Source organism: Ambystoma mexicanum, chromosome 5p, assembly GCF_040938575.1.
Source record: "Ambystoma mexicanum isolate Mex_15411 chromosome 5p, UKY_AmexF1_1, whole genome shotgun sequence".
NCBI lineage: Eukaryota > Metazoa > Chordata > Amphibia > Caudata > Ambystomatidae > Ambystoma > Ambystoma mexicanum.
This window is the reverse complement of record NC_090930.1, coordinates 654723105-654743926: the sequence shown is the minus strand read 5'-3', so window position 1 is coordinate 654743926 and position 20822 is coordinate 654723105. Positions and strand designations below refer to the sequence as shown.

Here is a 20822-nt window from a genome sequence, read left to right as displayed (position 1 = left end):
GTTTGTGGTGGCTGCACGATTACATAGTTGTTGGGACCGTTTTCTTTCCCGAGTGTAAGAGTGGGTAGGTGCCTCACTTGTTATAGTGTTTTTCCATCCTCTTCATTATGAAGTTGCTTTTACCATTTGGTCAGACCTTAGATGGGGACTGGGATTTGGGGGACAATAATAGGATTCTGGACTGCCAGTGGTGGTTCAGGCTGTGTTCTACCCTCCATATCATGCTGTGTATCCTTCCTCTCCTTCCCCCAATCGCTCCCCCAAACACTGTAAGCTTAGAGAGATATAGTAGCATTACAGCAGGGAGTTTATTAGTTCAGACCCTTCATAATAACACATGACAGAGCTTTCTTTCTCACTAGGAGAGCAGGGCAATTGAGTTGTCTTGTATGTGATGATTAAGGGATTTCTGCTTTTTAGGAAGTCTGCCATTATGTTTTGACAAAAATAAATCTTGATCACCATGACTATGGACATACAATTAAGACAACCATGTCCTCCATTGTACTATGTGAATGCACTGAATCAGCACCACATCACCTTATTTATTGCCTTTTGATGAGGTTGCAAAACCAAGGTGCATGAGTGTAGACATAGTAACATGAATGTGGTCCCCATGGAGAAGATTCGTTTTGCATTCTCTCACTCAGTGCTGCAGGTAAGATTTTAAAGTGGGTGTATTTTGCTCCCTTGGTTCTAAAATTGGGAGTAAAATAATTTATGGAGTAAAAGGTAGTTTCCATTTGCAATGGTGTTATTTTTAGGCAAGTACAAATATACTTCAACTCTATAACAAACTTTTTAAATTCGTAAGTAGTTCATGCAAATGTATAGATTCATTTCAGGCAGTAATAATGCAAAAGCTCCTTCCTGTGACATTGCTCGGCTGTAACCACTGATCCGAACATATCCGCCATGATATGTGGGTTCTGATTAGGTGTACTCCCATTTTTGTTGGGAGTATTTGTCTGCTAATAGGGAGTACAAGGGGCTGCCATGCTGCTTACCTGCCATGGGCCATGGGCCTTTTACAACTATATTTATTCCTGGTGATGTACCTTTAACATCAGAGTAGTCTGGACACAAATCCATCGTTTACCCCTTGATTAGGTAGTAGGTATGGATATTACTATCGGCCCATCAAAGAGATGCCATTGTTTATTCATTACCATTCATCAAGAAAAAAACCCCGAGGGCCCATTATGTAGCCTATTTTCAAAGATTTATGTATACGAATAAGCTGTGCCCTTTTACAATGGAGTGAGTTTACTGACAATTTCATGTCTGACAACTTTAGATGTACCTCAAGCAAGACCCACTCAATCTCGGCATACACTTCTTTACCCACTGGTTTCCATAACATATGCTGGGCATCACTTTGCCCAAAATTTCTAGGAGACCACACCCAACATCTTACGCTGATGTTTATTCACTTGTATGGGCTTCAGCACTTTAGAAGTTGATTTTCGGGAATCCCTTACAATGTTAGTATCTCAGCTGGTACGTGCACAATCCCTTTTGTTGACTATGTCATATATACAAAGCCAATTTGCATGGGCGGCACCAGCCCTGGGTTTGGGAGGCAGGAGGCAGCACTCTGCTGTGACGCCCCGCCCGGGATGTCATGACAAAGGGCTGGAGGCATGAACCTGTCATATTTTTCACCTTGGAGAGCAGAGTATTTAGATTCACACAGTCGTGAACGTGGCAGCAGCAAACGCACAGAGGCAGAAGACAAAAACCTGCCCAAGCCACACGCGAACACCCCTGTTATGAATCCAAAGGCTAACCTCCTGGGCTCAGCTTTTAGATGACAAACGCCTCCAATGAATAGTATGGCTTTGTAACTGAATAGCGTCTGAATTGGGGTGAAAGATGCATCTAATGGGCCAAGGAAATGAGTAAGAGCTCTCCAGTCCCCCTGGCTGAGAGAAATGGGGAAGAGGAGTGACAGCCCAATGGGTTAATGCTCTCACTGATGACGAGCTTTTAAAACTGTCCCCCTAATATTGTGAGGATGGCTCCGCTCCTGCCAACTTGAAATGAAGTTTTTGCAAAATGCTGTGACTTATGAACTCGATGTATTGTATTGTATTTGGTTATTTATATAGCGCTCTTTCCCCATTCGTATGGCCTCAATGCGCTTTGTGGTTGGAACGCCCTCGTGACAATTCTTAATGTGCTGGAGGTTCTAAGAATTTTAGATTAGGTGATGCGTGTGTGTATTTTCCGCCGGTCTAAGACTTAGGTGGCTGGCTAGGCTCGACTAAGCAGCCCAAAGAGGCCAGGCTAGTGGGTGGGCGCTGTTAGGGGATTGCGATAGAGTGCCATTGCTGAAAGAGTTGATGTGTGGCTAGCTATACTGAATTTCTTTTCGTTGGCAGTCGCTGTATGCTAGTGGCAGAGGTGTTGAGGTACGTCAGGTGTTTCAGTTTGAACGGCTATATGCGCTGCTAGGCCTGAAGAGCATAGCCATAGCTGCATTGTATGGTGCATGGATGACTGGCCGGGCCTGCGACCTGTGTCATGACAGTGGTCTATTGAAGTCATACTCTACTGCTTTTGGGGATATGTTTTTATCTACTTCCCTTGTCATCCTTTGACCCAAGAGACGCATAAAACGCCCAATATTCTTCTCTAATTTTCACAGCATGGTGCCTTGACAGTGTGGGTGCCACAAGCCTGTCAAATGAACAGAACTTGCAGCTTCTGCAAAGTCACGCACCAGCTCCATCATTACACGTAGCCCTTAGACAGTGAGGGACCCCCTCCTCCAAATCAAACCGGACTCGTAATGAGGCCTATTGTGTTTTGTACTGTATTTCACTCCCTTATTCCCTCCCCTCGCCCTGTGGGCGCTTTGAATTGGTATTTTACTTGCTGTATAAGCGCCTAACAAGCAAACAATAAATACATTCAGGGTCGACATTATAGGGTCTCTCTCAGCACCTGTCCACTCGTATCCTGCTGCGAGGGTTCTCCTTGGTGTGATGCTCGCTTAGCTTTAGCATCTGCTGCTCCCCAGAGTCGTGCTGCACCCGCAGGCATAGAGCAGAGTAGTTGATTGTGATGGTGAACAAGAGCCAGCGAAGAGCCTTCAAGACGACCCAGTCATAGTTGCTACAGTAATCTGTCACAGCTGCACAAGGCTCCTGTCGAAGAAAAAGGATCACAAACGTCAGTCAGTACATTTATGGAATGCATGGACACCATCAAATCAGATACTACTTGCAGTTTTTAATGATTTCAGCAGAATATATGTGACAGTGTTAGAACAAGTAGGCCATCCCTCCTCCATTAATGCCCAGGCAAGTCGTCACCCAACAGACGCAGTGATTTGGTCGAATAGAAAATAACCTTTGAAATTTGACCCAATAAAAAAACGGCTGAATAAAAAATCGAATTTTAGAAAAAATAGATATATAGGGTTGGGAATGGGAATAGTGGTTTTTGGGGTGGAGGAAAGTGTCGAAAAGAAAAAGAAGGGGATTGAGGGGGCGACCCTCCCCCAAAAACAACAAAAACAAAATGTGATATTTTTGGAATAGGTGTTTATTATTAGGTAAAAATGTATTCGTTGTTTTGTAATTCAATTAAATCACATGTAACACGTTTATAGTACAATAAGGACAATGATCCAATGAAGTCTTGATATTTTAAAAACTTATTTAATGAGACAGGTGGAGAATTGTCTCTCCAGCAGCTGCTACAGATGAATGAATTAAAAGAACATGGTAGTCCATCCACCACACACAATGGCAGATTCGGCATGAAACCTTCAAATCAAATTGGTTTGACACTCTTAGGGGGCTCATGTTCAATAGAGCCACAACGTGAATGCAAGGCCAAAAAGCCTTGAGTAAGGCTTTAACACCTTCCATTCACGCCATGGCCCATTTTCCCAGCATTTGTATGGCAGAGAGGAGGGGTGCAACACAACTTGCGCTTCCTTCACTCCCTTCCTCCCTGCCATACAAATAATGCTCCAGCATCTGCGCCAGCATAACTTTTCATGCACAAATGCTGGAGATCCTTAGGGGGTCCGCCTGCTTTTTGCTATTGCATAAATAAGGCAGGCCTCGTAGGGATCCATTGTACACGCATGGCAGGGAGCGTGTACATGCTTTAATTGTATTTTTGAACACTGCTTAACATGCGAGCATGGCAAGCAGTGCTCACAATAAAAAGTAAAAGCTGATTGGCATGACAGCATGCCAGGCAGCGTTTTCTCATTTTGCACTGCGGAGTGCAAATGTAAAGGGCAAAAGGCGGCGTACACGTTTGCACACATGTGACAATGACAAAGATTTGGTGGCATGGAGCCGTTTACTTTGCTGTGCAAACGTCTGCCGCCAAATTACTCATTAAATTAGCTCTGAAGATTGAAGTAGTAGGTAAGATCAAGACTGATGGCTTCACAAAATGTCCAGGCACCCCTTCACAATTAGATTGTCAAGAAAATGAAGCCAATTGCACTTCATCTCAACCAGCCATCTACCTTCACCTTCCTCGCTTCACTCGTCACCCGCCTCAGTTCACCTTTCATGAACAACCCCCTCCAAATCAGGAAATTGAAATCTAACAAAATGTTTTCCAACCCTTGGTTCTCTAAAGTCCTCCACCACATGAAAAGACCTGCCTGCAAGCTGGAAAGGAATTGAGAAAAGCAATCTAATGAAGACAATATTTGTATCGTCGGTGTTATAGCCAATAATAAAATTCTTCTGGCATTCAAACTCCATTACGAGTCCAGAATCACGGATATGCTGATCATTCTGCTGAACTCTTCAAAAGTTAGACAATCCTCTCTCCTCCACTGACTACAATTCTCAAGATCCATGTAACATTTACACATTTTTTGAAGATAAGATTTTCCAAAATGAGAACATATTCTGGCGGTTCAATTCCCCTGTCCACCTTTTGCATTATCCCTTTCCTTAAGTTCCTTAATGAGCTTTCTTTTAGGCTGAAGAAAGCTTGAGGCCGTCCTCCTTCTTGACCTTTCGCTTTTGACTCCATCAATCATTACATCCACCTCAAGAGGTTATCTTCAGTTGCCAACATAAGAAACAAAGCCCTGCTCTGGTTGAAGGTCTTCTTGATGGACAGCTCATATTCCTCTAAATTGGGCTCCTTTATGTCTTCTAACTCCTCTTTATCCTGCAGAGTCTTCCACGGTTCTTCCCTATCCCCCTTCTTTTCAACATCTATGTCAGATCTCTTGCTGACCTAATCCATAGCTTGAACCTTCACTTCCACTTCTATACAGATGACACCCAGCAGTTCCATCTCTCTGCTTAAAAAGCATTTACTGTGTGATATGATATGGCATTTATAACGCGCCTATACACAAGTGTTTCAAGGCGTGATGAGGCAAGGGAGGGGGAACAGAGGAAAGACGGAGACAACGATCTTACAAGGCCAGGTGACATTGAGATCGCGCAAGTGCAGGTGAGGGGGGAGGGGAAATGTGTGAGGGGAAAGGGGGAAGGGGCAGTGCAGTACATGGGATCAACAGTGAAAATAAATAAAATAAAAACCAATAAATAAAAAGTGCAGCCAGCAGTTGGCAAAGGCAAGGGTAAGTGCAGACATCAAGTGTCAAGTGCTGTTAGGGGACTGTAGGGATACAGAAACAGCCCCCGAGTGCAAGGGATGCCAGGGGGGGCAGTACAGGTCAGCTGGGAGGGGACCTGGGCCCGAGATTAGAGGGTAGCCAGGTGACCAGTGCAGTTTCAGTTAGGATTTCAGCAGGGGAGAGGAAGAGAGAAAGCAGAAGCAAAGAGGAAGGTTTTGTGGTGCTTCTGGAACCAGAGATGATTCTCCCCAAGTTTCAGAGAGGCAGGGAGGCTGTTACAGAAGGAGCCCCCAGCCGAAGAAAGAGATCTACCACCAACTCGTTGCTTGGAGAAGTGACTGACCCTGAGGGAGTTGGAGGCGGATGAGCGAATAGCTCGAGAAGGAAGATATTGAGAAAGAGAGAGTTGAAGCTATTGAGGCCCAGTCCCCAGAAGGCCTTGTGGACAATGCAGAGGGTTTTGAACTTAATTCTTGCAGCCACTGGGAGCCAGTGCAGAGATTTTAGTCCTGGAGAGATACAATCTCTGGGCTTGAGGCCACGGACAAGTCTCACAGTCTTGTTTTGGCTGAGTTACTGAGGGTGTAGAGTAGAGTTAGGCAGATTTAGAAAGAGGCTGTTGCAATAGTCCAGTATAGAGAGAACCAGAGCTCTGGGGACAGTGAGCTTCTGGGGGAAGGAGAGGAAAGGAACAATACCTCTGAGGAGGTGCAGCTGGTAGTGTGACTACTTAGAGACGTCAGCGATGTGAGGAGAGAGGAGAGAAGGAGAGTGAGGAGTCGAAGATGAACACATGGTTTTTAGCCTCACAGGTGGGAGCAGGAAGAGGGCGAAGAGAGGCCGGCCAGAGAGTGACAGGAAAGGAGGGAGCAGGTGTGCTGATGAGGAGAATCTCAGTCTTACTGGCATTAAGGCAGAGATCATTGGTGGCACAACACTCCTGGATAGCAGACAGACAGTCAGAAATGAGGGAAGGAGAAGAGGTGGCAGAAGGGAGCCTGAAAATGAGCTGAATGTCATCCGCATAGCACTAAAGGTTAGGGAAGAGAGCGGCAATGTGGTGGGCAACAAGTGCTAGGTATTGATTGAACAGCCAGGGAGAGAGGTTCGACCCCTGGGGAACACCACAGGTAGAGATAGAGGAGAGGAAGGACCCAAGTTGGACCTGGGAGGGTCAATTGGAGAGGAAAGAGGTCTGTCAAGCCATGGCCTGATCGGTGATATCCAGGTTATCACAGAGATGGATGAGCAGGATGGGATGGTTGACCTTGTCAAAGGCAGAAGAGAGATCAAGTAGGGTGAGGATACAGGGGGTATTGGAATTGAGATTGGAGAGCAGGTCTTCACGGATGTTCAGGAGAGCAGTGTCCGTGCTTCTGGCAGCTCTGAAGCCAGACTCATGGTCATGGAGACAACCAACAGATTCAGTGTGAAGATTAAGCTGGGAGATGGCCAGCTTTTCCAGGAGTTTTCCCAGGAAAGGAGTGATGGAGATTGGGCAATAGTTAGGAAGGGTCGGCTGATGGTTTCTTAAGAAGAGTGTGCACAAGGGAGTGCTTCAGGGGGGAAGGGAATACTCCAGTGGTGAAGGAGTGGTTGCAGAGGTCAGCCAGGGCAGGAGCCAGGGTATCAATGTGGTCCTTGATGATTTTGGACGAACATGGGAGAACCTGTTTAAGCAAGACTTCCATAGATCAGACTTGTCTAGGAACTTCGTCTGGGGAGAACAGGGGAAAGTCAGAGTAGGAGGGAGGAGAGGTGGCCGAAGAGGGGCCAGAGGAAGAGAGGTTAGTAGAGGGAGGAGGGGAAGAGGAAGAGAGAGAGGATGTCCTGTGTTTTAGAGATGAAATGAGAAGCCAGTGCCATGCAGAGGGCTTGGGAGGGGACAGGAGAGGTAGAGACTGCATACGGATTGGCCAGCTCCTTGCAGGTTTTAAAGAGTTTGTCTGAGTTGTTGGATGCCGCAGAGACTCGACCTTGGATGTGGGCTCTCTTCCTGGTGTGGACAGAGAGCAGATATTGCCTTTGGAGCAGGTGGCAGGCCAGTTTGTCAGAGGATGTACCGGAAACACACCATTTCCTCTTAGCCACCCTGCACTTGCGTTTAAGGGTGACGAGGTCTGAGATCTACCTTGAGTTGCACTTGGCTTTGGGCTTCAAGCAGAGCCTCATGACAGGGGCAAGAACATCAATAGTATTAGATGTAGCACAGTGGAGGATGGAAAGGGCTATGTCTGGGTGTGAGCCAGCCGAAGTGGGAAGGGGGGTGAGAAAGTGGCGGCAAAAGCCTCAACTGACACACACTACATGGGTCGGATAACCGAGAATGTATGTGGCAGTGCTGGAGTGATATGATATGATAGTTTATTTATATAGCGCCTATACACAATGTGTTTCAAAGCGCTTCAAGACAAGGAAGGGAACAAGGGAAAATACGACGACATTCTTACAGGCCATGAACAGTAAGGATGTGAAAATAACTATCGTACTCGGCCTGACAACATTTCAGATAGTGCATGTGCTAAGACGTAGACAAGGAAGGGAGGGGAGAGTAGGAAGGAAATGGAAACAGACAGGCGACTACCGTACTAGGCTTGATGACATTTCTGGTAGAGCTGGAGGAAAACAAACGGTGAGGGAGAGGGGTGCAGAAAGGGATGGGAACAAAACAACTGACTATTGTACTTGGCCTGTCAACGTTTCAGATAGTGCTGGAGGGAGGTGGGACAACAGTAAGGGGATAGGGGAACGACAGACGAGGTTGCTATCATAGTAGGTCCAGGGACAATTCTGATAAGTAAGTGCATAGAAGAAAGTAAGGGGATGAGGGGAGGAGATAGGAAAAGGGAGAGGGGAGGGGAGGAGAGAACAGAGAGTAAGCAGTCAAAAAGAGTGGAGAAGCAAGAGAGGAGAGCAAATACAATTGCAGAAGTCAGTAGTAACACATAATGTTGCAAGCCAGGATACAAGATGAAGATGGAACAGCATGATTCAGGGCCACAATGAGTAAAAGATGCAAAGGAAGTCCAGCATGAGAGTTGAGAAAGGGTGACGCACCGTGAATCAATGAAATCCATAAAAGTAAAATCCAGCATTGGCCACAAGACGGTGATGGTGAAACCAGAATGTATCAGGACAGATTCCTGTGTGCAGCAAGGGGGGGTGCACGAGGGAACAACACGGGGGACCAGAGAGGTTAGGGATGGCCTGTTGGGACAGAGGGTGTAAACACATGTTGGGCTTGGGCTGAGGGGTAGAGAGGGTGAGATGGGAGGAAAGGAGAAAGTGATCACTCCAGGAGAGAGAAGTGGTGAGAGGGATAGAAAGGGGAAGGTCTGAAGAGATCAGAACATCCAGAGTGTGCCCTGCAGAGTGAGTGAGGCCAGGGGAGGATAGAGAGTGAGAGAGAGAGTCGCAGAGGTCACGAAAGAGTCCAGAGGAAGGACCAGAAGCATCCAGGGGGATGTTAGAGTCTTCAAGAAGGAGGAGTTGAGTGGTCAAGACCAGGAGGGAGGAGAAGTGGTCCACCAACTTAGAGAGGAAGGAGGAGATCTGACCAGGCTCTGCAGGTGAGCGAATCTGTGCCCCAATCCTCCTGGGCCTTGTGTTTTGCCCAATTTCCAACTTTGCTTAGGCCCCCCAGCCCCTGCGTTCACATTTGTCCCTCTGCTTCCCCTTGCTTCCCCCTCCCGCCTCCCGGCCCATCCCCCACCCCTGATAGGTCAGACCACTACTCTTAAGTGACCTTCCCAGGGCAGCCCTCTGCCCATGCAGCCCCTGCGGCTATGGGCCCCAAGCCAAAGGGCAGCTTGTACAGAAGCGTCTCCATATCGTGTCTGTAGGTGTCAGCAGGGGAAGCCAGTGGCCAGCCGTCAACCAGCAGCGACTAACAGGGTAGGAGTGGATTGGGTGGGGAGTAGACCAATCACTCTACTCTGGTACCCCTGCCACATAGCAAACCGACCTACACTAGAATAGTACGGTGACTATTAGACTGTACCTCTCCAGGATTGTACTGTGATTGTTAGCTTGCGTCGCACCCTAGGGATTTCTGCATATCGATTTGAATCACATCTAGAAAGCAACACATTACTAACCTATGCCTCTCTAGGATATTACTATGACTATTAGACTGTACCTCTCTAGGATTGTACTGTGATTGTTAGCTTGCGTCGCACCCTAGGGATTTCTGCATATCGATATGAATCATATCTAGAAAGCACCACAATAAGAATAGTACTGTGATTACTAACCTATGCCTCTCTAGAAAAGCACTGTGATTATTAGCCTGTGCCTATCTAGGATAGTACTGGGAGTATCAGCCCGCATCACACCCTTAGGGATTTGTGCATTCTGATCTGAATCTCATCCTGAAAGCACCACAATAGAATAGTACAGTGGTGATTATTAGCCTGTGCCTCTTATAATTAGCTCATGCCTCACTAGGATAGTATTGTGATCACTAGCCTGTGCTTCTCTAGAATAGTACTGTAACTATTAAACTGTGCCTATCTAGGATAGTACTGTGACTATTATCCGGCGTAGGACCCTTAGAAATGTGTGCATATTGATCTGAATCACATCTAGACAGCACCAAAACAGAATAGTACTGTGATTAATAGCCTGTGTCTCTGCTTATTAGCCTGTGCCTCTCTAGAATAGTACTGTGACTATTAGACTGTGCCTTTCTGGGATAGTACTGTGACTATTGGCCTGCGTCGCACCCTTAGAGATTTGTGCATGTTGATTTGAATTACATCTAGAAAGCGCCACTATAAGAATATTACTGTGATTACTAACCTGTGCCTCTGCTCATTACACTGCACCTCCCAAGGATAGTACTGTGATCATTGGCCTCTGCCTTTCTAGGATAGTACTGTGATTACTGGCCAATACCTTGCTAGGATAGTACTGTGATTATTGGCCTGTGTCAGACCCATCAGAGATTTGTGCATATTAATTTGAGTCGCATATCGAACGCGCCACAGCAAGAATAGTGCTGTGATTACTGACTTGTGCTCTGATTAGTGTCCCCGTCGCACCCTAGAGATGTGTGCTTTTTTTTATTTGAATCACATTTAGAAAGTGCTACAGTAAGAATGGTGCTGTGATTATTGGCCTGTGGCTCATTGTGATCATTGTCCCTGTCTCACCATTGGAGATGTGTGCATTTTGATTTGAATCCCATTTAGAAAGAGCCACAGTAATAATGGTGCTGTGATTATTGGCCTATGCCACACTGGGATGGCGCTGTGAATGTAGGCCTGCATAGCACCATAGGGAGTTGTCAAGAAGACCTTTTAATTCAATCACGTCCAGAGAATGCCACATTGAGATAGTGCTGTAAGAATTGTTAATAAGGCCTTTAATTCAATCAAATATAGAAAGTGCCACACTGAGATAGTGCTGTGATTGTTGGCCCGGCCATACTGTGATGGTGCTGTGAGCGCTAGCCTGTGTCGCACCCCAGAGAGTTGTTTGTGTTGCCTTGAATCTCACCCAGAGAGTGCCACATTGGGACAGCACGTGAACTGCCTCAACGATACAACCCCATCTAGACCTCCCCAACCAGAAAGCGCCCAAGCTTGTATCAGACAAACTCCCACACCCAGTCCAACACTACAAGACATCCGGATTAAAGCATGATAGACTGACTCTACAACAACGAACCGAACAAAACCAATCGGAAAAACATGTGCAACCGTACAATCATAACAAAAACAGAGCCAGCCAACAAAGCACTGCACGAGGGCTACTGCCCCGGCAACCGCAACTTGAACCCTGAAGGAAACCCAAACGAAATACAAGCACGCAATCGCGAAAACCCAAACTAATAAAAAAAAGAAATGAGAAACAACCCGACACTAACCCCACAGCGGACCCCCACATAACTCTAAATGCTGCAAAACCGAATTGGACCAAAAGAAAGACAAAGGCCGTGAGAAGAGAGAAATCCCTATACCTAACACCATACCTCGCAAATAATCACTCGCCAGAACAAACCGACCCAATGAACAAATCAAGAAAGACCGACAACCAAACACAACCACGCAGAAGAAGAACGGACAAAGCTAGAGGTAACAAGAACACAAACAACGCCCTAACCCCATACATCACCAAAACAAGTGAACCCTCCCTTCAACATCCACATTTAGAAGAGGAAACCGATGAAACAAAAAACCCAAGACTTAACCTAGAAGAGCTATTCGATGAAGTCACAGACACAACTGTACCAACACAACAACTAGAGATCGACTTGCATAGAAACCAAAACACCAGACAGAATACAACACCAACAATAAAGCTCAAACCAAACTATACCATAAAAATCCACTGCAATTTAATCAACGCAAGATCCATGTTAAAACACTCAACAGAGATCTTCAACCTTCTCTGCGACAACGGTATCGGCATCCTGTTAATCACAGAAACATGGTTGGATGACAACTACAAAATCACACTCCAAAGCTGCCTCTGCACCAAGTTCAAATGCCTCCAGTTAAACACAAAAAATTAAAAAGAAGGCCTCACAATAGCATTCAAAGAACACCTACAAATAAACACAGGCGAACCGCTAAACATCGTGAACTGCCAAACCATTGTCTTTGTCTTACACCTATCAGTGAATCCAAAAACAAACATTAAATTTATACTGGTTTACAGACCACCGACATACGATGCAACCTTCGTCGACAACTTCATAGAAGCCATCACCAACGTAGCCATTCAACATGAGAATCTGGTAATCCTGGGGGACTTCAACATATGGTTAGAAGAAAAACACACCAACTCCCAAAGCTCACTAATCGGACAACTTACAACCATGAAACTACAACAGCTGGTCAAAGGGGCAATACACTCGGCAGGACACACCCTTGACGCAATCTTCGCCAAGAAAAATCTCATCACCACTGCACCTCCGATACAAATAGTTTGGAGCGACCATCTCATCATTCCATTCGTGAACATGCTACCAACCAAAGATACAATCCAGCCCCTCAACTCCCAACCAACACAAAAAGAAACTGGAAAACTATCAAAGCAAGCAACCTAATAGAACAACTGGAGCTGACCAAACCTTCAATGGCAGAACTGGAGAAGGCAGGTCTAGACTGGATAAATAGATTGCTGATACAATTGAAATCATCTACTATCCATCAGGGACGACCTAAAAACAAACGCAGACTCCAACACAACCTCTGCTCTGATTCTGCTCGACCTCTCTGCTGCTTTCGACACAGTAAGCCATAAAACCCTGATAAAAAGATTAAGGTGTAATGGACCTGGCTCTACTCTGGATTAAATCATTCCTAGCAAACAGAACAGAAACTGTATGGATAAAACCCTTCAAATCTACTCCACGAGTTAACGAGTTACCACAAGGATCCTCACTATCACCACTATACTTCAACATCTACCAGACAACGTTAATCAATATTTTCAAAAAATTCAACATTACATGCTACAACTACGCAGACGACACTCAAGTCCTCTAAAAAAAATCGAAGACACTCAAGCAGATCTCTCAACTCTAGCAGAATGTCTAAAAGAAGTCTATGACTGGATGAACACCAGCAACCTAAAAGTCAACCCAGGAAAGACAGAAATCATGATTATATCCAAAAACCAAGAGAATAACACCTACATTTACTTACCGATTGAATTGGGAACCGCGCACACAGCATCTAAGGTAGTAAAAAACCTAGGAGTCCTAATGGACAACGCTCTAACCTTAGAACCACAAGTAAATGCAATAATTAAGAAATGCTTCTTCCTTCTTCACTCAACAAAAATAATTCTACCTTTCCTCTCCTTCAGCCACAACACACTGACAATCGTCGCCCTCATCATGTCAAGAATAGACTAGGCAAACAGCCTCTACCTCGGGATGCCGGAACACCTCATGAATACATTACAACGCATCCAAAATGCAGCAGCTAGAATCCTCCTGAAACTGTCAAGATGAGAGCACATCACTCCCAACGCTAAACATGTTACATTGGCTTCCAATCAAACATCGTATCACATTCAAAACAATGTGCATAACACAAAGGGCAATCAACGGACAGGGAGCAGAGTTCCTACAAAAGAAAATAACCATCTACAAACCAACGAGACTCCTCAGATTAAGCAATGAAATCACCTAGAACCAAAATCTTACGTCAGAAAAAAACTAGGAGGCTCCTCTTTCTCCCACCTAGCGGCAAAAACATGGAACAAACTCCCAAAAGGAATAAGAAATACCAAGGATCACCTAAAATTTAGAAAACTAATAAAAACTTGGCTCTTCAACACCGCGGAACCAGACAGAAATAACTGAAACAATCAAACAGGAATACAAAAGAACAGGCTGACAGAATATATGACGACACTGACAACACCCTGGACCGACTAAGGAAAACTCCTACAAGAACAAAAGAGACAATTGTCGGTGGATTAGAACACGAGCAACAACCCCATCTCGACAGAACAATAGCAGACGTGCCTAACACAGTCATAACCACCAACCCACCCACTCAGACAGGACGTAGGGTAGGTGCACAGCTAACAAGCGGATTGATCCAAAAGGACTAGTTTACACCGACCACAAACTGGGTTATAGGGGCTGGCCAAATACAAAGATCGAAATGCAAAGACTAGCTAACTTAACATAATGACAGAGAGATGAGAGGCAGCCTTATGATGCTAAATCTTAATCACTGAAAGGAACACAACCATCTCTAAATTGCCCAAGACACACAATAGGAGTGGGCCTCTCTCTGAATTACAAGGCTACTAACCAACCTCACCACTCCTCACACACCTCTCACACTCTACCTAAACACAACCACACCTCTTAAACCGCAGAAACCCACACGCACTTCACCACACCGCATCAACAAACACACCACATAGATCTTCACAGAACATCACACAACGGACTCGGACCGGATACTACACCAAAAAGCTCAGCGAACGGTGTTAACCGAACTGAAGCTTCCAACAGTACATCACAGCTCCCTTACTCCTCTCCAAACTTTGCCCCACTAACACACCCCTAACCTAACTCCCCTTCTCTTTCAGATCCGCCAGAGCGCCAGGGGACCACTACAGTGGTGATAGTGTACAGTATAAATATACTTTAACATTATCATTAACAGGTGGCTGATAGATGGTAGTCAAAGTAAGGCTTGTGTGTGGGTCTTTCCTGCACAGAAAATACCTCAGGAGCAGCTTCTCTCACTGCCCACACCCTGTCCCATCCCGTCCAACTTCCTTGAAGGGTGTCCTCCCTTCCATGCCCAACCCCTGCTGTCTGATTCTCCCACAAAGGGAGATACCACCCTTCATCCCACTGACCCCTCGCCCTGTCCCAACCATCCACTCATTAACCTATTGATGCAGCAAGGATTCCTGTTCGTCCACTTTCTTCCAGGTCATGCATCCTGAACTTACTCATCTCCTACCTCTCACTCAACACCCGCCTCCCGAGCACCAGCATTGTTTCCAGCTAGAACAATCTATTGAAAACTATCACCTGTACAGGTAGTGTAGCTTGCTCCATCATCAATAAATCCCTCTCATCTGGAACCTTCCCAGAGGCCTTCAAAACCTCTCATGACAAACCGCTACTCAAAAAACTCAACCTTGACCCACTCTACCCATCAAGCTACTGCCCAATCTCCAACACCGCTTCATTGCTAAACTAATTGACAGCGCGGCACACAAGCAACTTGGCCTTTTTCAATCAGGGTTTTGACCTCAGTGGAAGAGAATCCTCACTGGTTTCTATCTGGGATGACCTAAAATGAACTGCCTATTCAGAAGGATGTGCTGCACTCTGCCCTTAATTGGATCACCTAATTTATTTCTAAACGTTCGCAAATCATTCTCCTCCACCCTTTGATCCTCTGCCCCTCACCTGTCACTAAAGGGGTCCCACAAGGAGCCTCTCTTTCAACCCTCCTATTCAACATCTACCTAAGCCCACTGCTGACTCTGATCTGCTCTCACAACCTTACCTGCTACAATTACGCAGATGACACCCAGATCATTTACAAAATTCCAGAGACTCCAGACGCCCCAATTCCCAACCTCGCCTCTTGCCTGTCGGATATCGACCTATGGATGACAACCAACCACCTAATACTCAACCCGGGCAAATCAGAAATCCTAATATGCTGCAAAACCTCTCTGATTCTCAAACGTTTACAATTGCCAAAAGCCTTCGGAGCCCCACCTGCCGCCTCCACCTCTGTTAAAAATCTTGGATGCACCATGGATGCAGACCTATGCCTCTCCAAACACATCAACTACATATCCGGAACCTGCCACTTCCCCTTGTGAATTATAAAGCACATCTTTTCCTATCTCTTCTATCCTCAAAGAGTCTCTGCAATACTGGCCATCATCATCTCTCGCCTAGACTACGCCAACTTCCTCTATCTCGGCATCCCAGCACGCCAGCTCAGGAAACTGCAACAAATCCAAAACTTAGCAGCTAAATTGCTCCTTGCCCTCTCGCCCAGAGAACATATCACCCAGGCCTTTAGAGTACTACACTGGCTCCCTATCAGCCTAAGAGCGACCTTCAAAACCATGTGCATAACACACCAGGCCCCCATAATACACGACCAGAATTCCTACAGAATACAATCATCCACTACCAACCCCCCCGAAACCACTGAATGGACTCATCTCTTGTCCTCGCTATTCCCCCTTACCACTGCAGCAGAGTAGGTGACTCGGCCTTCTCTATCCTAGTTCCCACCATCTGGAAACCTCTTCCTCTTCACACCTTTCGCAGTGGCCTGGACCACACACACTATCAAACACCAATCATTTCTTTAGTTCCCACAAGCACCTCCAGCTGAAACACAGGCCTTCATACTGTTTTTCGCACTATGAAATGTCACAGGATTGATTAGTCATTGCACCAGGCATGTATGGGGAAAACAGGAACACACACTCAAAGTGGTTGTGATAGAACACCACCATTGGTAACAATTGAGACGATTCAGTACGCGCACAATATCTGGGTAGCTTTGCCATGCAATCCACCTAGAAGTGTTTGTAAGCATAGTCCGTGCTCCTGTAGTTGCAATTTGTTGAAGCATAGACTGTCACTAACTATTTTATTGCAGCTGCAAGAATCGACAGAGGAAGCCACTACCTGATCAGGTGCATGTACAATAAATCGCCACCGAATCTGCTAGGTACGTATAACACACCACTCCGCTGGACACTGGCCACAGGCATGGCTACCCACACACATCAGAATACAGCAGCAACTATTACAAATTTGGTTGCGCTGGTACCAATGTTTTCCACCTACTTACACAAGACTACGCCTCAACACCTCATCAGTAGGAGGCGAAAACCTATGACGAATTTGGGCATGCTGAACCCATAGCAAGTCTCTAGCACTCACACCATTTCCCGACTCCTCTTGGCACCCATCCACATGCCTGACCTCATGGGTTGCTCTCTACCGGAGCCTGGGCAGCCCTGATAAGCCTCATTAGGCCAAATGCACACACGCATTCTAATCTTACCCCGTGACCTCCAACACTCTGGACTTCGGCCCCTGAGGTCATTACCACGACCAGCACATTGAGACTATAATAGTGGTAAAAGGTGCTATATAACTGACAATTACAATATAAGTGTCCGACTGCCTTAACACCATCAGTCCTGGATGAAAAGCAAATATATATGCCTCAATTACTAAAAATTGAATATTCTCCTCCTCTCCAGCAAACCCAGGCAACCTCGAACTATAATTTGCCACAAAAATCTGGGTGATTCTTCTCAACTAACATTCAAAGTCTGCAAACTGGCAGTGGCCTTTGACAGTACATTTCATCATATCACCTCACTACAATGTCAGCTAACACAATCATGAAGCTAAAAAAAATGAAAATTATTTTGCCCATAGTCCTTCTTTCTCAAAGATCACCATCACAATTGCCACCCTCCTGCCTAGTTTGGGCTATTTCAATGCTCTCTTTGCTGGCTTGCCTGCCTCGTCGATTCAGAAGCTACAAGTCATCCTAAACCATGTTGCCATATCTATCCACCCTGAAATGGTCCAAACACCACATCAGTCTAGGCCACAAGACCCTCCCACTGGCTTCTTTCCTAGGACATCATGAGACCAACAAGCAAGCCAAGGCCACATGTTCAAGTTCAACTTTTTATTTAGGGGAATATTTAGGTTTTGGCCAACAAACAGGGTCTGAAAATAAAAACAAAAAATGTCTGAGTCTTAAATGGACCTCTCCGTCTCTTGTGGGGATGAGGAGGTGGGTCCCACAATGCTTTCTGCGGTCAACCAAGGACTCATGCCCTTCTGGCTTATTTTATTCTAAATGTCCTTCTGAGTTTCATTTACAGTTGCAAAGGGGTTCTGTCACCCCCTTTCAATTATCTGGGTGTTGCAGGTTCTCCAAGCCCATCTCCAGATGACTTTCTAGCTACCGTCTTTCCAGGTTCCCATACCACAAGACGAACTCTAGTGTATTATAATGCTAACAGATCTTTCCGAGGGATTAGCCGCAGGGATGGAAGAAAGATGCCTGGTTCTTTCCCTCTCGCCACTGTGATCTAATTTTTATTTTAAAATGTTTTTATTGGCATTTCGTATTTAGTAGCATTTACAAAATACTCAGTTGAAGCATTTTTCCATAAAGTGGAAGGCGAAGAGTGGGGTTCTCAAGAAAGAGGGAGGGGAAAGGAAGGAAGTGATAGGGGAGGGAGAGAGCAGGAGAGGGGAAGGAAGGGGAAAAAGATACATGGTATGTAAACTGTGAACAATAACAACTAAACAACTAGTCTCTTTGCCATCTGAATCCATTAGGGGTTTCCTTTTGGTTCAAGTGGATCTTCAGTGTCGGAGTTTCCTGGGTGTGGAGCTGGGGGTTAAGTATTATTTCTCGTAGATCTGCAAGTGTTTTCATGGGGCATTGGGTTTCAAGACTGATTCGATATTGCTTTGGTGGTCAGGGGATGGTTCAGGGGGGTTTGTCATCCGACAGGAGGAACATATCTCGTGTTAGTGCTTTCCAGTCCTCAAATGTTGGACTTGTCTCTCCTCCTGCTTTGTCTACTCCATCTCCCCACACCTTTGTCTCGGCCCCCGTCCAGTGTTCTAGTTCTTTGTACCATCTCTCAAAGTGTGGGCCTTTCGAGGATTTCCACGTCATAGCTATGGCTCTCTTGGCTAGCACACATGCCATGTCCATGAGCTTCACTATGTGTCGCAGTTTGTTCTCGGGTACACACCAAGAAGGCATTCCTTCAGGGACCATGTCTATCGGGTCATCCCTGCTCTCCTGCAGGTCAGCTCCACTCTGGACCAGAACGTCTGGATTTTCCGGCACCCCCAGAACATATGCGCCATCCCCGCCCCCTCTAGCGCACATCGAGGACATAGTGAGTTGCTGGACTTGTTGATTTTGGCTATTTTCCCTGGTGTCATGTATGTTCTGTGTAGAACTTGCAACTGAATTAGTCTAAATCGGGCGTTCCTCGATACTTCTCTGGGTAAGCGTAAGATTCTCTCCAATTCCTCCTCTGTGATTTCTTCCCCCAGGTCCAATTCCCACTTCGCTTTCAGAGATTCGCTTTTGGGGTTGGGTCTGTCTGACAACTGGGCATATTGTCTGGATATTGGTTTCCAGCCGTCTTCCAGGCTATACAACAGTGTTGCTAGTGGATCCAGTTCCGACTCTTCCGGCCACCCCTGCCACTTTGACTTGGCGCTCTCTCTGACTTTTCTATACCACAGAAATTGGCCTTTGGGCAAACCTTCCTCGATTACCTTGGCCTCAAATTCCCTGAAAGTTCCTTCTGTGTACAGGCCCCCCTAGGTGTAGACACCATACCCCTCCCATTGTCTCATTCGGATTAAGTCTGTTTTCCCCTTGATAATCCTGCTGCTATGGGTATGTCTGTGGAGTAGGAGTGCCCACCCTTGGGATGCGTCTGGGTTCTCTTCCAGACCTTTTTGCCCAGCTCTACCAGCATCGAAGTTTCCCCTAGGCAGTCTGCCGGGACCCATACGATCTCTTTCAAGGTCGCTGGGGCCACGTGTTGCTTGAGCAGTCTGGTTTCCGGGGTATGCTCGTCAGACATCCATTTGGCCACATGCCTTAGTTGCGCAGCTAGATAGTATTTTCCTAAGTCTGGAAGTTGGATACCACCTGCTTTGTACGGCAATGTCAGTGTTTTCAAGGATATCTTGTGTGTAGTGTTGTTCCAGAGTAGTTCTCTCATCAGGCTCTCCAGTACCCGGATGAAGGGGGGGGAATGAGATAATGTATATTGTGGAAGAAATACAGGAATCTCGCCAGTAATATAATTTTTGCTATTGCAGCTCTACCCATCATTGATAATGGTAGTTTTGACCAACATTTTATCGATTTTCTGAGCCCATGCACCGCCACCTGTATGTTGCCCCCGTGTGTTTGTTCTGGTGTGTGCCAGATGTTGACTCCCAAATATCTAAAGGTGTGGGGCTTCCATTGAATCCCGACCGTTGGGAGGCTGGTTTCGGTGCGTGCAGCCAGGGCAGCCAGTGGGAATATGCTAGATTTTTCTTTATTAAAGGAGATCCCTGAGACCCGAGCAAAGTTTTCTAGCACCTCCAGGATGGTTGGTAAATTGAGGTGGGGGTCCCGGAGATATAGTAGAGCACCATCTGCGTATAATGAGACGATGTGGTGTTCTCCCCCTATGCTAATGGCAGCAATCGAAAAATTGCTTCCGCATGAATATGGCTAGTGGTTCTAAAGCCAGGATATATAACATGGGTGACAGTGGGCAGCCCTGCCTGGTACCCCTCTGGATGTTCCATAGTCCCGACGCTATCTTCCCAGTCTTAACCCTGGCAACCGGCGATTGGTTTAGTATTTTTATCCATCTGATGAAGGTGGCCCCCAACCCAAACTGTCTCAGGACCTCCAGGAGCCATTCCCAGTAAATGGAATAGAGCGCTTTTGTGGCGTCCAGAGAAACCACCGCACATGGTAGTTGTAGGATTCTTGTTTGGGCCACTGTGTGTTGCAGTCGGCGCAGATTCGCGCCATGTTCCGGCCCGGTATAAACCCGTTTTGTTCTTCATGTATTAGTGTGCCGATCACCTTGGAGAGCCTCTGTGCTAAGATGTTGGTTAGTATTTTAATATCGTAGTTGAGCATGGCTAACAGTCGGTATGACCCGCACTCATCCCTGGGTTTTCCGGGTTTGGGGATCGGTACTATCA

General features: G+C 46.1%; 1 protein-coding gene across 2 annotated transcripts in view; it reads right to left on the bottom strand.

Annotated features, from left to right (window-relative positions):
- Window positions 1-20822, bottom strand: part of ARL13A (ARF like GTPase 13A) — an 890733-nt gene that overhangs the window by 113054 nt on the left and 756857 nt on the right. For both annotated transcript variants that reach the window (XM_069613008.1, XM_069613007.1), the window contains one exon: window positions 2950-3152. In XM_069613008.1, the coding sequence (XP_069469109.1) occupies window positions 2950-3152 (203 nt within the window). The remainder of the gene's footprint in view (window positions 1-2949; window positions 3153-20822) is intronic.